This window comes from Pelodiscus sinensis, chromosome 2 (genome assembly GCF_049634645.1).
Source record: "Pelodiscus sinensis isolate JC-2024 chromosome 2, ASM4963464v1, whole genome shotgun sequence".
NCBI lineage: Eukaryota > Metazoa > Chordata > Testudines > Trionychidae > Pelodiscus > Pelodiscus sinensis.
Window position 1 is genome coordinate 213,845,619 of NC_134712.1, and position 18,056 is coordinate 213,863,674.

General features: G+C 42.6%; 1 protein-coding gene across 4 annotated transcripts in view; it reads right to left on the bottom strand.

Moving 5' to 3' along the window:
• ANKIB1 (ankyrin repeat and IBR domain containing 1) overlaps positions 1-18,056 on the bottom strand; it is a 109,189-nt gene that overhangs the window by 31,008 nt on the left and 60,125 nt on the right. For all 4 annotated transcript variants that reach the window (XM_075922380.1, XM_075922379.1, XM_075922381.1 and 1 more), the window contains exons 6-10: positions 15,500-15,708; positions 8,681-8,769; positions 5,430-5,574; positions 3,194-3,360; positions 1,037-1,125 (exon numbers count right to left, since the gene is read on the bottom strand). In XM_075922380.1, coding sequence (XP_075778495.1) covers positions 1,037-1,125; positions 3,194-3,360; positions 5,430-5,574; positions 8,681-8,769; positions 15,500-15,708 — 699 coding nt within the window. The remainder of the gene's footprint in view (positions 1-1,036; positions 1,126-3,193; positions 3,361-5,429; positions 5,575-8,680; positions 8,770-15,499; positions 15,709-18,056) is intronic.

The window sequence follows — 18,056 nt, forward strand, 5'->3', positions numbered from 1 at the left end:
TTCCTCATGCCCACTCCTCCTTTCAACCCCTCTTCTCCTGGCATCCACTCCTCCCCTCTCTTCTTCCTCCCTCTTGCCCCCATTGTCCCTCTCTTTTCCCAGCATCACCCTGTCCCCTCTCTTCTCCCACACCCTCTGACACCTCAGCTTCCCCCACCCTGTCCCCTCATTGTCTCCTCATGACCCCCTGGCACTTGTTTCTCCTTCACCCTGTCCCTTGGTGCCTTCCCCTTTCTTCTCCTGCCCTGCTCCCCCGTCTCTCCCTTCAGAACAAGCCCCTCTCTTTCCCTGAAGTCTCTTTTGGCAGGTGTCCCCAAGTCAGCTGCTGTTGAAACTGACCAGTGGCTGATTCTGGTCAACCGCTGGTCAGTTTCAGCAGCGTCTGAATCGGGAACGCCTGGGGCAGGGCAGCTGGGGTGCTGCAGGGTTGGTCCTGTAGCGCCTGCCCCTTGGCGCTGCGGGACCAACCCGGCAGCACCCCAGCTGCCTGATTCAGCCGCTGCTGAAACTGACCAGCAGCAGCTGAGTAGGGGACGCCTGGGGCAGAACAGGACTATCAGAAGGGGAGGCAATGAGTGGTCTGGAGTGGCATTCCCCCACCCCAGACCCCTCATAGCCCCCCCTTCCAATAGTCCGGCATATCTGATAATCCGGCACCCCCTGGGTCCTAAAGGTCCTGGATTATGGGAAGTTTACTGTATTTACAAGGACACTGCTGCTCCTCTGACTTTATGGTAAATTTATTCAATTAGGATTTTTAAAAACATATATGGTTAAGGTAATTTTTCCCTATAATGTTACCCAAACCAAAACCCTAATCTATAGGGTCTGATTTAAGATATGAGCAAGGAAATTTAGATTTAAAGAAAGGGGAAAAGCAGAATTATAACATTTTCAACACCATTTTCATTAGGCTTTTTTTTACATAGCAAATTATTAAACCTGTTCCTCTCCTCTTTCACAGTGATTTCTTAATTACCATATAATTATAATTTAATGCTGTTAACCCTTCTCCCCCACCAAGACCCACTCTTACGTTCTTCTGGTTTCATTTCAGATATCTTCTGCAGCCAGTTCTTCCACGTCTGGCAGTCACAAGGCTCATGTGCTTCACCAAGACATTCCCTGAAAAATAAAGTCATAAATACAGTAGCTATTAGTTTAGATTAAATTCTACTTTGGTTCAATTAGAAAAATAAGCAAGGCATATTAAAGCTCTAATTAAGCCAGGAAGATAAAGAAACTTACTTAAAAAAAATCTTATATTTGCTCACAAGTCATGGCGGAGCTTCATGAAAATTAATGGGAGAATTAATTAAGATAGCAAAAAAAAGTGCTTTTTAATTATGATAGAGAATATCTCAAAAGCAGTTTGTATATTTTATGGGTTGACCAATAATTCATCTAGGCCAATGTAAGATGGCCATACAACTTTTGTACAGTGGGTGAAGTTGACCTCAGTACAGGCGGTCTATGACAGACTTTTATTTATTCATATGAAAGTAATATTCCAAAAGCCCCAATCAGCACTGAGGCCTCACAGTATTAGACATTGCATAAACGCATGGTAAGACAAAGTCCCTGCTCTAAAGATCTTTTTGACTAAGTATAAACTCTTAGTTTAAGTGAAGTTTACGTGGTGCCTAGGGCTGTTAGTAAGCCCTCAATGTCAGAGATAAATTTCACCCAGAATTACTTATGTCCACTGTTGATTATTAATGCTTAACAACAAGGTTAGGGCTTGAGTCAACCCCAACTGCTTTCACACTCCTTTCCCAGAATCCCTAAATAGAAAGTAGATGTTGGTTGAAATGATAGGACACACAAGGAGTTAACAGTGGGTCCCTCAAGTTTCTCCAACATTAGTCCTGCTAGTTTTCAGGACAGCAGTCAGTATACAGAAGCAGATTCATGGCTTCCAGATGGTGCTTGGGTGTAGACATGTCAACATGGATTCCAGAAATGTCATGATTCGCTCTTTTACTGGAAATACAGCAAAACAGCTTGAGACATCTGCTGTGTGAAATACATAAATAGTTTACAAATAGGATACATTTCCACATGGACATCTGCTGCATCAAAGACAATGCAAATTGTTTTTTGAGGCTCAAATGGTACACTACTTCTTGCAATGCAGTATCTAAGTTGAACAAATACTCATGATGGGGATAAGGAGGATCATAATAGGGAAAATGTGGGGGGAAAAAAGCTTAAAAAACCCAAAATCTTCTGAACCATCGTTTTCTCCCTGTACAACTGAAGTAGGCACAAAAGTTTCTCTACGTGAAAAGAGAACTGAAAAGCCTAGAGCTCCATGCAAGTTTGTGTCCAGCACAGCTATTAGTATACTCATGTAGATAGTGTTATACTCTTTGCTGCCCTAAAAGATACACTCACATTTATGTAGACAATGTAGCACTTTAAAGACTAACAAGATGGTTTATTAGATGATGAGCTTTCGTGGGCCAGACACACTTCCTCAGATCAAATAGTGGAAGAAAGTAGTCACAACCATATATACCAAAGGATACAATTAAAAAAAATGAACAAATATGAAAAGGACAAATCCCCCTTCTGTTCTGCAATGTGATTTGTCCTTTTCATATTTGTTCATTTTTTTTAATTGTATCCTTTGGTATATATGGTTGTGACTACTTTCTTCCACTATTTGATCTGAGGAAGTGGGTCTGGCCCACAAAAGCTCATCATCTAATAAACCATCTTGTTAGTCTTTAAAGTGCTACATTGTCCTGCATTTTGCTTCAACTACCCCAGACTAACACGGCTACATTTCTATCACTATTTATGTAGACCAGAGAGAGGGAGGGATAATTATTTTTTGTACTTGAAGCTAGTTTAAGATGTAGCATAAGTTTTGCTATGGTTTTGTGAGTAATCAAGGTTCAGAAAGGAGGAATTTTGGAGTTTCAGAGTTCAAAGTTTTTGGGAAGTGGAATCCTTCTTAATTTTGGTGTCATGCCTAGTGCAGATAATATGGCCCATACTCTACATTTTTTAATATTCAACACATGTATATATCAAAGTATATTCATGTCATACTGTACATCAATAATTTACTGCATCAACACATACGGCGTTTCCTTCTGCAGCATGTCAGCTGGCTGGAGGTTTTTCTTGATTTTTAGATTGGCAGCAGATATGTAGATGTACATAGTCATGCACAAATACTAACCAGCAGAAGAGATGCCCTTTTCCACAATCCACAGCAGGGGCTCTTAGTAATGGGAAATTAAGTGTGTCTGAACCCGCTGTATTTGATCCTTGTCTTGTTAGCCTGACTGCCCTTTCACAGCCTGGTATAGGACACCATTTAATAGCAGGATTATTTTCAACAAAGGCCTAAAAAGAAGAAAAAATGACAAGAAAATTATTTACTATTTGGGAATAAATTCTTATCACTGATACGAACTGTAACCTTTGATTACTTTCTGCTTCTGAGGAGCAAAGCCAAAGAGCATAAAGATAGTCTTGTACTTACATAGGTATGGTATTTTAAAACAAGACATTTAATCACTAGTGCAAAAACTCTTTCCTACAGCAATACACAAGATTCACACTAAGATCTGAGTACCTACACCTCATGCAAAATGCTTAATATGTACGTGTCTCCTCTTTTGAGAAAATATTTGCCATAAATACTCAAACACAAGCCTGTTCGTTTATAAACCGATCCCCCAAACTTAGAGAAAAAAAAATGGTAAAAAAGTCACTTACCTGCTTATAAGCTGACTCCAGAATACAATGATGTGGGACTTTATAAACGGGCCAGTGACTTTTTACTACTTTTTCCTCTATAAGTTTGGGGAGGTTGGGTCCGAGACCACCGGAGTAAGAACCATTTTAAAGGCAGAACTGCAGTGGTCTGGAACCTGGCACGAGCTGGGACTGCTGTGTTCCAGCTTACACCATGTCCCCCGCTGCCACTCTGCCTTTTTAGAATCCGTTCATAAGCTGATCCCTGCTCTTCACAGTGGGAATAAAAAATTGGCTTATGAACACGTATATACAGTAGGGCATGGGTGGGCAATAATTTTTAAAAGGGGGACATCCTGGAAGGGGTGGGGCCAGGGGACTTATTGTGCTCCTCCCCCACCCTGATTGGCCTGGGGTAGGGAAGCACGAGAAGTCTTCCCTCTCCTTCCCCCACCCCGCCCCACCCCTAGAGAGAAACACCATCTATTTTAAAACTGCTGGCCGTTCCCTCTAGGCACACAATAGGAGAAAGACCTCGTGCACTCCCCTTCCCCCCAGGCCTATCAGGGCCTGTGGGTGAGGGAGCACACGAAGTCTCCTTGGTGGGGGAGAGGAGACACACAGGACGCAAGAGACTTCGCGTGCTCCCTGCCCCCAGACCCGGATTGGCCTGGGGGCAGGGAGCACACAAAGTTCCCCCCTGCCCCCACCCATCCCCAAGTCACGCAGCATCTAGAGATAGATGCCAGATGTTTTAAAACTGCCAGCATGTATCTCTAGCTGCCGTGCACTCATGCGGGGGCAAGGAGACTTCACATGCTCCCCCATCCCCAGACCTCAATTGGCCCGGGAGTGGGGGCCACAGGATGGATCCACTAGCTTGGAAGGTTGAATTCAGCCTGAAGGTAGCCCTTTGTCCACCCCTGTAGTAGGGGTTGGCACACTTGAAAGTTAATTCAGAAAAATATAGGGTTTAAATTTAAAATGGATTAATTGTTCCTCATCTCAATGTATGGACACATTCTGAAAGAATACCACCTTGTTTCAAATTTAAGAGGGCATTTCAAATTTAAGAGAACAAGTTATTTTAAGAATCCACATTACAGGACAATAACCAGCCAAAAGTTAATTAAAAGGTTACTTTTTAATATACGTTCTGTAGCAACAGAGAAAATAAAACCAAATATGAACCAAATCAAGATTTTCCAACTTCTTCTCCTGTCTGAAGTATATAGGAAAGCAGGGACTAGATCAAACTCTAGTGACGTGAACAGCATCTCTCAAGTATAGTAAAACTTTCCTAGAAATTTTGAATGGAAATAGGAACTCATCAAAATATATTCCCAGAAAAAACTCATTTTTATACTTTTTTTAATAATGTGACAAAAAATATTCTTGGAAGTTTAACATTCAAGTGTTGCGTGGACATTAATTTCATCAAACAATTTTACAAGAACTAAGAAAGATTATTGAATTGCCCAGCATGGAAGTGTATTTTCTATGCTTGAGGAAGAAATACTCCTTTTAAAAGAATGTTCTCAACAGCAGGCCAACTCCTGCATTACCATATGTAACCTACACACAGTTCAGATCTACAATATTAATTAAACTCTACTTAGATAAAGTGCAATCATATTTCACAAGAAGTTGCCGCTATAATTGGAATAATAAAGTCAGACACACTCTAATCACACAGGAATAGCTTGACAATTTACCTTAATGTCAAACAGTAGGTATCTTTTGTCCATCTCCCTGGAAACCACACTTTCTATGATCTCTACAGGAACAAGCTGGAAGCAATCATATGCTGGGCAAAAAATGTTGTGAGCCTCACCCTCCTGAATTTTCAGATTCAAAAACCTGCCAGAAATGTGTCAGAATTTGGAAATAAAAAATAAATAACTCAATAAATTGACGAAAATTAATGTTCTTTATACTAACTTAATAAAATACATACTTCCATTTACACTTCAATTTTTAAAACAAAAACTATGAATTGTCTCTGGGTTTTTATACTGAACAAGTACCTCAGATTTCAGGAGGCATTTGGTTTAAAAAAAAAAAAAAAAAAAAAATGAAGAGCCCACAAGTGAGCAACTGCAAAAAACATTTGAATGTATACGCAGGTGTGCGTTTACATCTATATTCCATTTGCCAGAGTCCTCAAAACAATACTTTAGCAAAACATCTTCATTAAGTCCCCAAAAGATGTATATAATAGTACTTAATTTATGCATGAATTAGTTTGACAAGTAATTAATTTTTATAATAAATAGCAATGCTGGTTGTTCTTGTTAAAACACAGTTGAAACTTGATCTGAACAAACTGACAGTTAACCAGGCTAAATTAACTGCAAGTCCCAGCTTCTAGTATAGAACTTGTCTGCGATGCCTTGAGGTACTTTAAAGTGGAATGGCTACCTGTTTCTAACAACTATTAACTAGTACTTTAAATGAGACTGTACTTGTGTGATCGTAAAAAGATAGTAAATTGCAAATATTGTTTAATTCTATTGTAACTTTTGGGAAATGGTCAAGGGCCGCACTCTTCTATGATATTAATGGAGGAGGTGTGGGTATGGGATAGAGATATTAGGTGCAAAAGGGAGTTTGGTGTAGGCGATTGGGGTGCAGGAGAGGGTATGAGTCTTGGAGTGAGTTTGGGTGAAGGAGGATATGAAGGAGAGGATTCTGATCCAGAGGAGAGATGTAGGAGAGGGACCAGGGTTTAGGTGAGAGTTATGACCACGGGTGCAGAGGGTTTAGATTGAGACATGGAGCAGGGAGTGGGAGTGAGGAAGGAAGTAGGGTGCCATGTGTAAGCTTTGGCTAGGGGGTGTTTACCTGCACTAGCATTCACAAACCATCATGAAACTTTTATGCAGCCTGTTGGCACATATCACAGTGCACAAGTGGCACCCAGAAGTGATATCCTAGATGGAATCCTTAGGACAAAGATAAATATCTGCAAAGGTTTGGGGAATTTGTCTGGAGTTGGCAAAGTAGACGAGTATAGCTTGGTCTCTGCGTGGTGCTTACTTGAAGTGGTCAGCATATCCAGCTCGCACAGGGGGCAGCTTGCAGAGTCCCTGCGGTTGCCCACAAGCTGGAGGGAACATGCCAGCCACTTCCTGGGAGCCAGACTTTTAAGAGCCTAATTAGTGGTATTCACTGGAACCACCAGGGTACCTTACCACTGGGTGTTCCAATCAAAAATTGGACACCTGCAAGCCTTCAGCTATACCCTGTGTAGAGCTGGTGAGGACAAAGGAAGAGTCAAACTGCTGGCTGAGGGACAGCTGAGGGCAGCAAGGAGTTGAGTAGGAGACTCCTAAAGTCCCTAGAATAGTGGAAAGGAACTCTGCACACTGTCTGTAGTGCTGGAAGTTCACAGTGGTGTGAAGTAGACCATTCATTTTAATAGAATGCCTAAAATGATTAAGAACTCCACCTTGAGATGTACAAAGCATTCAATAATAAGTCTGAGATTGAGAGCTTCTCCATTCAACTTTTTCAGAGATCCTTCCTGCCAATCTCAGTTATGTGTGCTTGGGGCATGCACAGAGTATGCCTGTTCCCAGCTCCCAGTATAGAATCCCAGCTCCCAGCAGCTCCCAGCATAGAACTTGTCTGTGATGCCTAGGGGTACTTTAGAGGAGTTCAGTGAGCCGTTCCCAGCTTAGATCTGATTCACTGTGGCTACAACTCTGTTGTGCCAACCCCTCTGATACCATTTTCAATGTGAAATCTAGTCTCTCCATCAAATGAGCTGCTTAACCTCATACCCAGAACAGTTTTGCCTGCCTAACTGTTCTGAGTGATTTCAGAGGGGTAGCCAAGTTAGTCTATACAAGATAAACTTAAAAAACAACAAAAAGTCTGGTAGCACTTTAAAGACTAACAAAACATGTACATGGTAACATGAGCTTTTGTGGGCACTTATGCTTTAAAATCCATGTTTTAAACAGTAATTCATATTTAAGGTTATGATGAGCTTAATGTTTTTACAGAATACCACAAAGTGTTGCTTTAGAATTAGACCTGGAATTAGGTTGTATCACTTGAACTTTGCAATATAATTAAAGCACTACAAGCTCCTACTGTGAATGCACCGATAGTCCTACAAAGTTATCTTTATACCACTATCACTGCATCCACACTTGGGCTTTTACTAGTCTATGTGGGTATATCTACACTACCACCCTAGTTCGAACTAGGGTGGTAATGTAGGCAACTGGAGTTGCAAATGAAGCCCGGGATTTGAATTTCCCGGGCTTCATTTGCATATAGCCGGGCGCCGCCATTTTTAAATGTCCGCTAGTGCGGACTCTGTGCCGTGCGGCTACATGCGGCACGGACTAGGTAGTTCGGACTAGGCTTCCTATTCCTCGTGTAACGGTAGTTCAGAATAGGAAGCCTAGTCCGAACTACCTAGTCCGTGCCGCATGTAGCCGCACGGCACGGAGTCCGCACTAGCGGACATTTAAAAATGGCGGCGCCCGGCTATATGCAAATGAAGCCCGGGAAATTCAAATCCCGGGCTTCATTTGCAACTCTGGTTGCCTACATTACCACCCTAGTTCGAATTAGGGTGGTAGTGTAGACATACCCTTTCAGTCTAAGTCATACTCCTAACCAAAATAGTTATACTGTTAAAAATTAAGCATAGACCAATTCTCAGACAGTGAGATTCAACTCAGCAAAGCACTAAACATGCCATTAAATCAATCCCTTTTGGCAAAGAACTTAAGCAAAGAACTTCAGAACTATCAGGGTGAAAGCCATTGCTATGTACCCATAAGCCAGTTAATGGCAAAGAAGAACAATACGTATTAAAGTATTCCATATGATTTGTAATAACTACATCTCAATATTTGACATTGGCTACTTATTGGTTGTGATTACCCCCCTATTTAAAATGGAAAGTTAACTATTTTGCAAAATAATGCTAAATACATGTACTCACGCCTCCCAGCATGATCTGCAAAACTCGTGTCCACAAGGCATATCTACTGGGTCTTCAAATATAGAAATACTACACATACAAATGTCACACTGTAAATGAAGAAAAAACACAGATGATGAAGAAAAAAAATAAAAACTCCTCTGTGCCATTAGCAGAACTTATGAGAATTACATAATAAAATGCAAAATCAAACTATTGTTTATTAAAAAAACCCCAATAAAACCACACCACACATTCCATGTACAAAGTAGGGAAAAACATCTTTCAGCAAGGAGAAAATGTTGCTTTAGGTTAGAAAAAAAAATTGAAATTGGAAAGGTACATACATGTCTTCATTTCAACACATCTCCCAACAAACATTTAGCAAATATTTTAGTACATCGCTCAACATTTTTTTAATTGACTTCTGGGATTTCCTCCACCTACATTCTTTAAGATGCTGAGTATTCTTAGCTCCCAATAAAGATGACAGTGGCCATCTCCTGCACCAGTAAAGTCAATGAAAGTTTTGTCACTGATTTCAATAGCAGGAGTAGGGCTTGGTAGATAAGGCAGTCATATGTCATAGGAGGTATTTTGTCCCACAAAGAATCAGCCCAAGACAGGGTGCAGCAATTTAAATAAATGAGTTGGAGTTATGATTTTAATCACTTTACTTTTAAAAAAAAAAAGTCAGGTTGAGGTTTAAGTGATTTGAAAATTCATACTTTTGCAATTTTAGATCAAAATATATAATCAGCTAAATTATAAAGGCTCCTGCCTTCTATGTTCTTACTACTAGGGTATATCATTTCAATTTCATGAAAATTGCTATAGGAAAAAAAAATTGAAAGAGACAGTTGCCTGTTCTGTAACTCTGTTCTTCATGTCCATCCCACAATAGGTGTGCATGCTTGCCATGTGTACCAGCACTGGAAAATTTTCCCCTAACAGTACCCATAAGGGAGCGCCTCTAGCGACCCTGGAGTGGTGCCTCTCTGATGCAGTATAAGCTGTGTGTGCTCTCCCACTCTCAGCTCTTTCTTGCCAGAGACTCCAACAGTAGGGAAGGAGGTGGAATGTGGCCTGGTCATGAGCAATAAGTCTTGAAGAACACCAGCTACAGAACAGGTAACTGTCTTCTTCTTCGAGTGCTTGCTCATGTCCGTTCCATAATAGGTAACTACCAGCAGTATCCATTTAGAGGTGGGTAGGAGCCATGAATGAGAAGACTGCAGGACCACTCTGCCAAATCCAGCATCATCCTTAGTTTGAGAGAGGATGGCGTAGTGTGCAGCAAAGATGTGCACTGATGACCATGTAGCTGCTGGACAGATGTCCTGGATAGGGATATGAGCCAGGAACACTGTTGCGGAAGCCTGTGCCCAGTCAAGTGAGTCTGCACAATTGGTCATAGCAAGCATGCCATTGAGGTCATAGCAAGCATGGATAGATGAAGTGATCTGGTTTGAAATTCTCTAGATAAGAGTCTGGCTGACCCTTCATGCACTTCTTTTTTTTTATTAAGTGGATTTCTGAAATGGCTTAGTTCTCTCCACATAAAAGGAGAAAGAATGAAAACACTTCTCCTCATTAGAAGATTAGGGTTTGGAACAGAGAACTGGTAGGAAAATGTCCTGGCCCAAATGGAAGGCTGATATCAGTTTTGGCAGAAAGGCCAGAGCTAAATCTTGTCTTTACGGAAGATTGCATACAGTGGCTCCAAGGCCAAGACTCAAAATTCAAGAACTCTTCTAGCCTACATTATCGTCATGAGGAAGGCCACCTTCCAGGACAAATGCAACCAAGAGCATGTGGCCAGGGCTATAATGGGAGGCCTGTGAGCCTAGACAGCACCATGGCAGGACCGGGGGTCTGACCTGGGGACAAAGATGACCCTTGAGGAACTTTCCTGTCATATTGTGGGAGAAGACCATGTGGTCCTGCACCAGAGGATGGAAGGCAAAAATGGCTGCCAGCTGCACTTTGAGGGAGGACTGTGCCAACACCTGGTCATTCAAAGAAAGCAGGTAATCTAGGATCGACTGGATTGAGGTTTTCATTGGAGAGATGCCATGTTCTGCCACCCAATGCGCCAACCTGTCCCAATTAGCCACAAAGCTTTGTCAGGTCAAGGGTTTCCTGCTCTTGGAGGAGGACCTGGCAAATGCCGTCTGAGCAAGCCTGTTCCTGTGGCTTCAGCCACACAGCATCCATACCATGAGGTGCGGAGATGCGAGGTTGGGGAGAAGGAGATGGCTGTGGTCCTAGGATAGCAGGTCTAGGCAGAGGTGGGATGCAGCCTCTCAACAGTCAGAGTTGCGTCCTAGAATGTTACAGTATATTACTTTTTTTTTCCTATGTGCAAAAAGGACAGTTACCTGTTCATAACTGGTGTTCTTTGAGATATTTTGCTCATGTCTGGTCCACAATAGGTGGGTATGCTTCCCACAGCGCTGGCACTGGAAGTTTTTCCCAGAGCAGTGCCTATAAGGGCGCAGCCCTAGTGATCTCTGGAGTGGCCCATCTATGGCACGGTATAAGGGGTGCTGTGTGCTCTCCCCACCCTCAGTTCCTTCTTGCTGCAATTCTGATAGAGGCGAAGGAGGGCAGGATGTGGAACAGATATGAGCAACACATCTCAAAGCACAGCAGTTATGAACAGGTAACTGTCATTTCATCTTTGAGTGATTGCTCATATCCTGTAGGGATGTTTGAGGGTAAATGACTAACTGTTTAATTGATAAGCAGATGCTTATCGGTTAACTATGTCGGTTACACTCAGCAAAGCCTCCTCCCCAGGAGCCAAGTGGGCAAAGGCTGCCTGCTCTGCTCCTGGGGAGAAGGCTTTGCTGTGGTAGTGAAGTCACCTCCTCAGGAGAAGAGCAGGGCAGGGCAGGCTAAGATTTATACTGTAGAGCCCACAGCACAGGCAGTGGCGTAACCACTGAAAATCTCAGCTGTTACTTAGTTACCCTAATACCATATTTAACATGCCTAAACAGTCCACAATAGGTGACCATGCAAAACTTAGTTTCCACAGATACATGCTGAAGCCTCAGTCCAAGGTGGGCCACAAGCCTCTCTTGAGCTTTAGGATTGGGAACTATCTGGAATAGAATCCCCTATTCCAATATTGGAGCAGAACTTCTTCCACCACTACTGACTGCAACTACTCCCGAACTTCCTGAGCAAGAAGACTCTCGTAAGAAGGGTTCCTGAAGAGGAATGGGGAGGGGGAGTAAATGGGAAGGGACAAAGGAATTGGAGGGCATATCCCTGGGAGAACGTTCGTAGGATCCATCAGTCCAATGAGATACAAGTGCACATCAGAAGGAAACAGAAAAGGTGGCTGCTAAATGAGGGAGCGGCGCTTGACACACTTTTGAGGTGATGCAAGACCATATAACCCAAGGGTCTTAAGTGTAATGCGGGCATCATTACACCTGTGTCATTTTGAATCTGTATATTCACCAAACAGAACATGGACATCGAAAGAGAGCTTCTGGAGAAACTGCTGTGTCTCCAAGGACAGACAGAAGAGGAACAACCAGGTTGCCGAATGCATAGCGACACAGACGCCACAACACAGGGAGCTGAATCCACCGCCTCAGAAGCAGCCTGCAAGGCCACTCTGACTGACACTTTTCTCTCTTCCAGGAGAGCTTTGAACTCCTTCCAGGAATCCTCAGTGAATGCCTACCTGAACTTAGATATGGCCTGCCACATGTTAAAATTGCAGCAGCCAAGGAGAGATTGCTACCCACAATTGTAAACTGACCACGTAATAAATCTTCCGACCAAACGAGTCTAGTCTTTTGGAGTTTTGTCCTTGGGTACTGCCTCTGGTTGCACCTACCTCTCCTTTTGGTTAACTGCCTCCACCATCAGGGAAATTGTTGCAGCCGAGAAGCACGACTACCTCTACTCCCACCCCACACCAAAGTACTTCCTCTCAGACCTTTTGCAGAGGGGCAGGAGGGGTTCTGCTACTGAGCTGTGGTGATCTTTCTGATCCCTTCATGCAAGTGCAAGGTCACTCGAGCCAGTGCTGGGGAGCTCAATATATCAAACACCACGTCCATGGGGTCCTTAAGCTCCTCTGCCTGGGACCCCAGATTAGCTGCTACCTGCTTCAGAAGCTCTTGATGTGCCTTGGCATCCGCCTGTGGTACCAGGTGCAGGGGGCTTGCAAATGCCTCTTGCGGGTAGGCTGCAGTGGATGACAGTTCTACCACATCTGTTTCCTCTTCTTGTGGGGAAGACTGTTGGCTCGTTGGGGTGCTTTGGATCAGTGCTGGGCCTCTCACTAGGGCTCGCCCTTGGGTAAGGGGTAACCTGAGTTTGAAGGCCACTCTGCGATCCCTGAGGTCAGGCGCACTGGCTGGATAGGTTTGACTGAACCCCCATGGTTTCCCAGAAAACCTGGGCATTGGCCATTGCCCTTGCTGTGATCCCTTCAGTGGGGTATCACAGAGGGGAGTGATGCTGCCAGTGCCAGAGCTTGGCCCAGAGGCAGAAAATCCAGGTTGGTGACAGCCTCTGAGGTGTTTCCCTTGGTATTTGGGGATCCATTACGGAGAAGTCTCCAGGTGTCTGGTGAATGGCAAGAGGTGCAAGCTCAAGAGGCTTTGTCTGATGACCCTTTGTCTTGGGCCTATGAAGAGTACCAAGAACTGGCTGATCAGTGATGGAAGTCCAGCAATCAATCCTCCATTGGTACCAGGATCCGGAGTGGGACCTGGACTCCGAACAAGATCTATTGCCAAAAGACCTTCTCATCCATGACTAGTATTGAGAAGGGAACCAGTGTCAGCATGACAATGACTGATGGCATGGATGCATTGAGCAGTCTGGCCTCTGATTCTGGGGCTAGTGCCTACATTAGAAGTGTCTTGAGGCTAATGTCTCTTTCCTTCTTCATCCAAGACTAAATGACTTCCAAATGTGGCACTTCTCACTAATATGCCCCTCACCCAAACAGTACGGACACCTATAGAGCACCATTAGTTACCTCTCTCCTATCCTTTCTTTCCTACCATTTAATCAGTTATTGATCCCTAAGAGGATCTTTTCTCTTATCCCATGACAGTTTACTTTGCTTAAGAGCCTTTGGTGACGGAGCTTGTCCAAGGCTTTCTGGAAATCTAAGTACGCTGTATTCACTGAATCCCCCTTGTCCTCCTGCTTATTGACACTCCCCACCACCCCAAGAATTCTAGGAGACTAGTGAGGCATGATTTTCCTTTACAGAAACCATATTGACTTTTCTCAATGAATTACATTCATCTATGTGACTGAACACTGTTCTTTACTATAGTTTTAACATATTTGCCTGATACTGAAGGGTACAGCCTGGTTGAAGAATTTCACATTATTGAACTTGTGGGAGTTCAATATACCAGAAGACAATACTGGCTGCAGATATAGCTGTTCATTATTTAATATGTGGCTGTTCACTATCACTTTTGTGTTTGTCTCACAGTAAGGATGTTAATGAGGCCCAGGATTTATCTTTTTCTGCATAGATGAGCATTTTAATTGTGAAACATCTTAATAGAAAGCATTTCAGAATTTACATAAAGATGTACTCGTTTCTTTAGTTTTTTAAAAGATCGACTTCAGAAATCGAAGACTGTAAATCAAGTAAAGTAGTCCATATTTTATAATGGGCATGATCCTGCTTTTCCATTAAAAGACCCAAATACTAAAAAAAGGAAATATATATATTACATTACACATTTGTCACTTCATTTCATATGTGGTAATATTCCAGGAAAAGTCTACCAGCTCATAGGACAAAGGATGACTCAAACAACATCCCAAATAACTTTTTCTAGTATTTTAAAATTTGAGAAAAAAGGGTTGCCTGTAAACCAAATGAAATGTACTATTAACAGTTACAAAACTATGTATCTTTAAAAAATGCTTAGTTCACTGAACACAAATTTTTATAAAGTTACAGCTGTGGATTAATAAAAAGAGTTCTGTCTTCCAAAAGAGCATTACTGATTTTAATGAAAGATGCTTTTATATTTGAAATTTGTGATAGTCCTGTACACTGCTTAAAGTAGCCGCCACACAACAGAATTATTTATAATCTTACAGTACAGTAGTAGCCTGACATTTAAAATGCAAACAAAGAAAACTTTGTTTCCTAATGGAAAAATATATAAAGGGGGATTCAAAGCATTTAAAAAATCTTCAGGGAAATGGATACCATGAAAGTGAACATCTAGATAAAAAGTCTCAAAAGAAATGTTAAGCCATGCACTTGGTATGATTTTACCTTGTTAAATCAGAAGTTCTACATTATAATGGTGGCAGTCAAGCTAAAAACTATGTTCCTTGTTCCAGCCACATGCTCAACTTGTGTCATTATAAAACAAAGTGTTAAAATGAATCAGCACAAGGGGCCAGATGAGGTGACTTCATGTGTTCCTTTCCAATTCTACATTTCTGATTATATACACTACATTTTAGAAGTCCATGAAATGACACGAAAGAAAGACAGATAGAAAGACAAGCAGAGCTCTCTCATATGTCCTTTCCAAGGTTATTTTGCCAAGGGAAATGACAAGTAGCTTTTGCACTGGGGGGTGACGGTGGTGGGACAGGAAAGGAAATCAGTTCAATTTTCCAATTCATTTCAGTCCTTTTTGTATGACACAAAAACATACTTTAAAAACCAATTGCACAATGATTATAGAAGATTTTCTCACAAGTCGCAAAGCACTATATACCAGAACAACTTTTTAAATAATATTTAGTACATTACTTTGTACCTTTAACTATTCACAAAGTAATAAGTAGAGAATCTTTCTTAAGAATCAAACATACCAGAATTGTCTCACTATCTTCTGGTGACAAGCTGATTTCATCAGGGGAGGTGACAGAAGAGCGAGTGGTGCGAGGAGTTCGTGGAGAGGGGAGTGTGTCCCAGGCATTATACCCACTTGGAGGTGGAGTTGGCATTTGAACACCTGAACGTTGGCAGCAGTTCTCTGGATTAGACATCCATGCTTCAAGTAATTTCTCTCTGTCCCAGTCTTCAATAAATATACAAACAAAAATTATTTCTCTAACCTATGATATGGATTTGTTTATATTTTATGATTGCATCATTAAAAAGTTATTTTACTCTTACATATTAGATGTGAATGTATCTTTAGAAATACTGGAGACTGCGGGTCTGAATGGACACCAATTTTACAGTACAGGTTGGACTTCCCTGATCTGGTACCCTCGGGACCTGATCGGTTGTGAAAGAGGAAGTTTGCCAGATGAAGGGAGGTCAATTCCTGCCTCTCTGCTGCTATCTTTCAGGCTCTCCCAGAGGGCTGTCAGCCTCCTTTCCAGGCCACCTTCCTTGGACACTGTGCGCTCTGTTCCTATGCTGCTAGTCCTGGCTGGTCTCCTGGATGCGAATCCCTCTGCTGTTGGACTCCCTGCCACTTCCCGCTCCCACTAGCTGGGGCTCTTCTGTACAGCAACATCTGTGGTGCTGCCAGAACGCAGATAGTGCCAGAGTCCCAGACCAGAAAGTTTCAATATGTATATATTTTGGGATAATATCCATGTACATCATTTACAACTAACATCACTGTTAGTATCTCCTATCTATTAACATGAACCATAAACTAAATGGAAACTTTCATTTTCATATGATAAAAGTTGACACACAGATTTTTTTTTTTTTTTTTTTTTTTTTAAGAACCACATTTTTATTGACTCAAGTGTTAAAAGCGAAGGAAGAGGGAAACTTTCAAAACAACTGTTCATAGTATATATTATGAAAATATGAAAGCTATTATTACAAGCTGTCACTTCTTCATGTCTGTCTGATTCTGCATTTGTTGCACACCCAAATTTTTTACTTCACCAGGCATTTTTGGAAGCATAATCAATGCAGAACAGCCACTCAGATGCAATTCCTGCAAGCGCACATGCAGAGTAGTCACATTAGCTTTGATGAGACTGAGTATTCATGGGATTAGAGTTACTGATATGGGTAACAGGGATGTTAAATTATGGGTAATCAGCTAATCAAGTAGTTGATGGAATTTCCATCAACTACTTGATTAGTTGATAAAGGCGGAACTGCAGAGCCACAGCGGAGTTAGCTCCTAGCCTGGGAGCTAATCCCACTATGGCTCTGACTTTTAATTGTGTTAAGAGCTGTCAGGCTCTTAATACATTTAAAAGGCAGAGGTGCAGCAGGCGGGAGGGGACCAAGAGAGCCCGGACAGCTGATTCCCAGATTGCGCTGGTCCCCCGCTACTCCTTTGCCTCTCTTGCCCTCCCTCTCCCCCCAAAATGGTGCTGGGGGAACTGGCTTTTAAGCTCCCCCCCCCCCCCCAGCAGTGGCTCCGGCTCCTGCTCCCCTCCCCCTTGCTGCCTCTCTCTGGGAGAGACTGGGAGAAATTCTGGCCCTGTTGAAGTCATTGTGAAAACTCCTGTTGACTTCAGAATACGTTGCAGCTAGCCCGGATCAGCTGGCTCAGGCTGAAGGGCTATTTAAAGGGGGGGGGGGAAGCTGTGTAGACATTTGGACTTGAGCTGAAGCCCGGCTATAGGACCCTGCCCTCTCATGAAATTCTATAGCTTAGGTGCCAGTCCAAGCCTTATCAGTTACCCAGCAATTTCACAGCCCTGCAGCCTGAGTTTTGCAAGTCCAAATCAGTTGACACAGGCCAATGGCGGGTGAATAACTGAAGTGTAAATATACTCAATGAGGCCAGAATTTCATGTATTGCTAGTAGTTCTCTTAAGGGGACTGTGGGTGGACAATGCCCCAAGTAACAATTCAGGAAGGAATTTGGAGTCAATGTGCCAATTTCCTATCTACTTCTCTTCTCGCTTAAGACAAGAAATAATCTGCTTCTGGCCCCTATCTTCCCATTCTGTGCTGACTCAGCTCTTCTTGCCAATGAACGTATGTCTGGAGAGACAGAGAGAGAACTGTGGAGCCTACTTTGTTTCCTATGCACAGACTGGCAACAAAGAAGAAATTTAAAGAAATGTAAAAAGAAATGTTCCCCTACAGATTTGTGTATGTTACCATTTCTGATGTCTGTTTTGTATCCATATATCCTTTGTGTCCGAGACTGTCCAGTATGGCCAATATACAAGGCAGAGGGGCATTGCTGGCAATTGACAGCATATATCAAATTAGAGGATGTGCAGGATTATGAGCCCCTGATATTGTGTCTTATGTAGTTATGTCTTGTCATGGTGTTGCTTGTATAGATATGTGGACAGAGTTTGGCAATAGGATTTGTTACAGGGGTAGGTTCCTGGGTGCATGTATCTGAGATGTGACATGTGGCTGCTGAAAAAGATTCACTTCAGATTGGGGGGGTTGTCTGGAGGCAAGGACTGGCCTATCTCCCAGGGC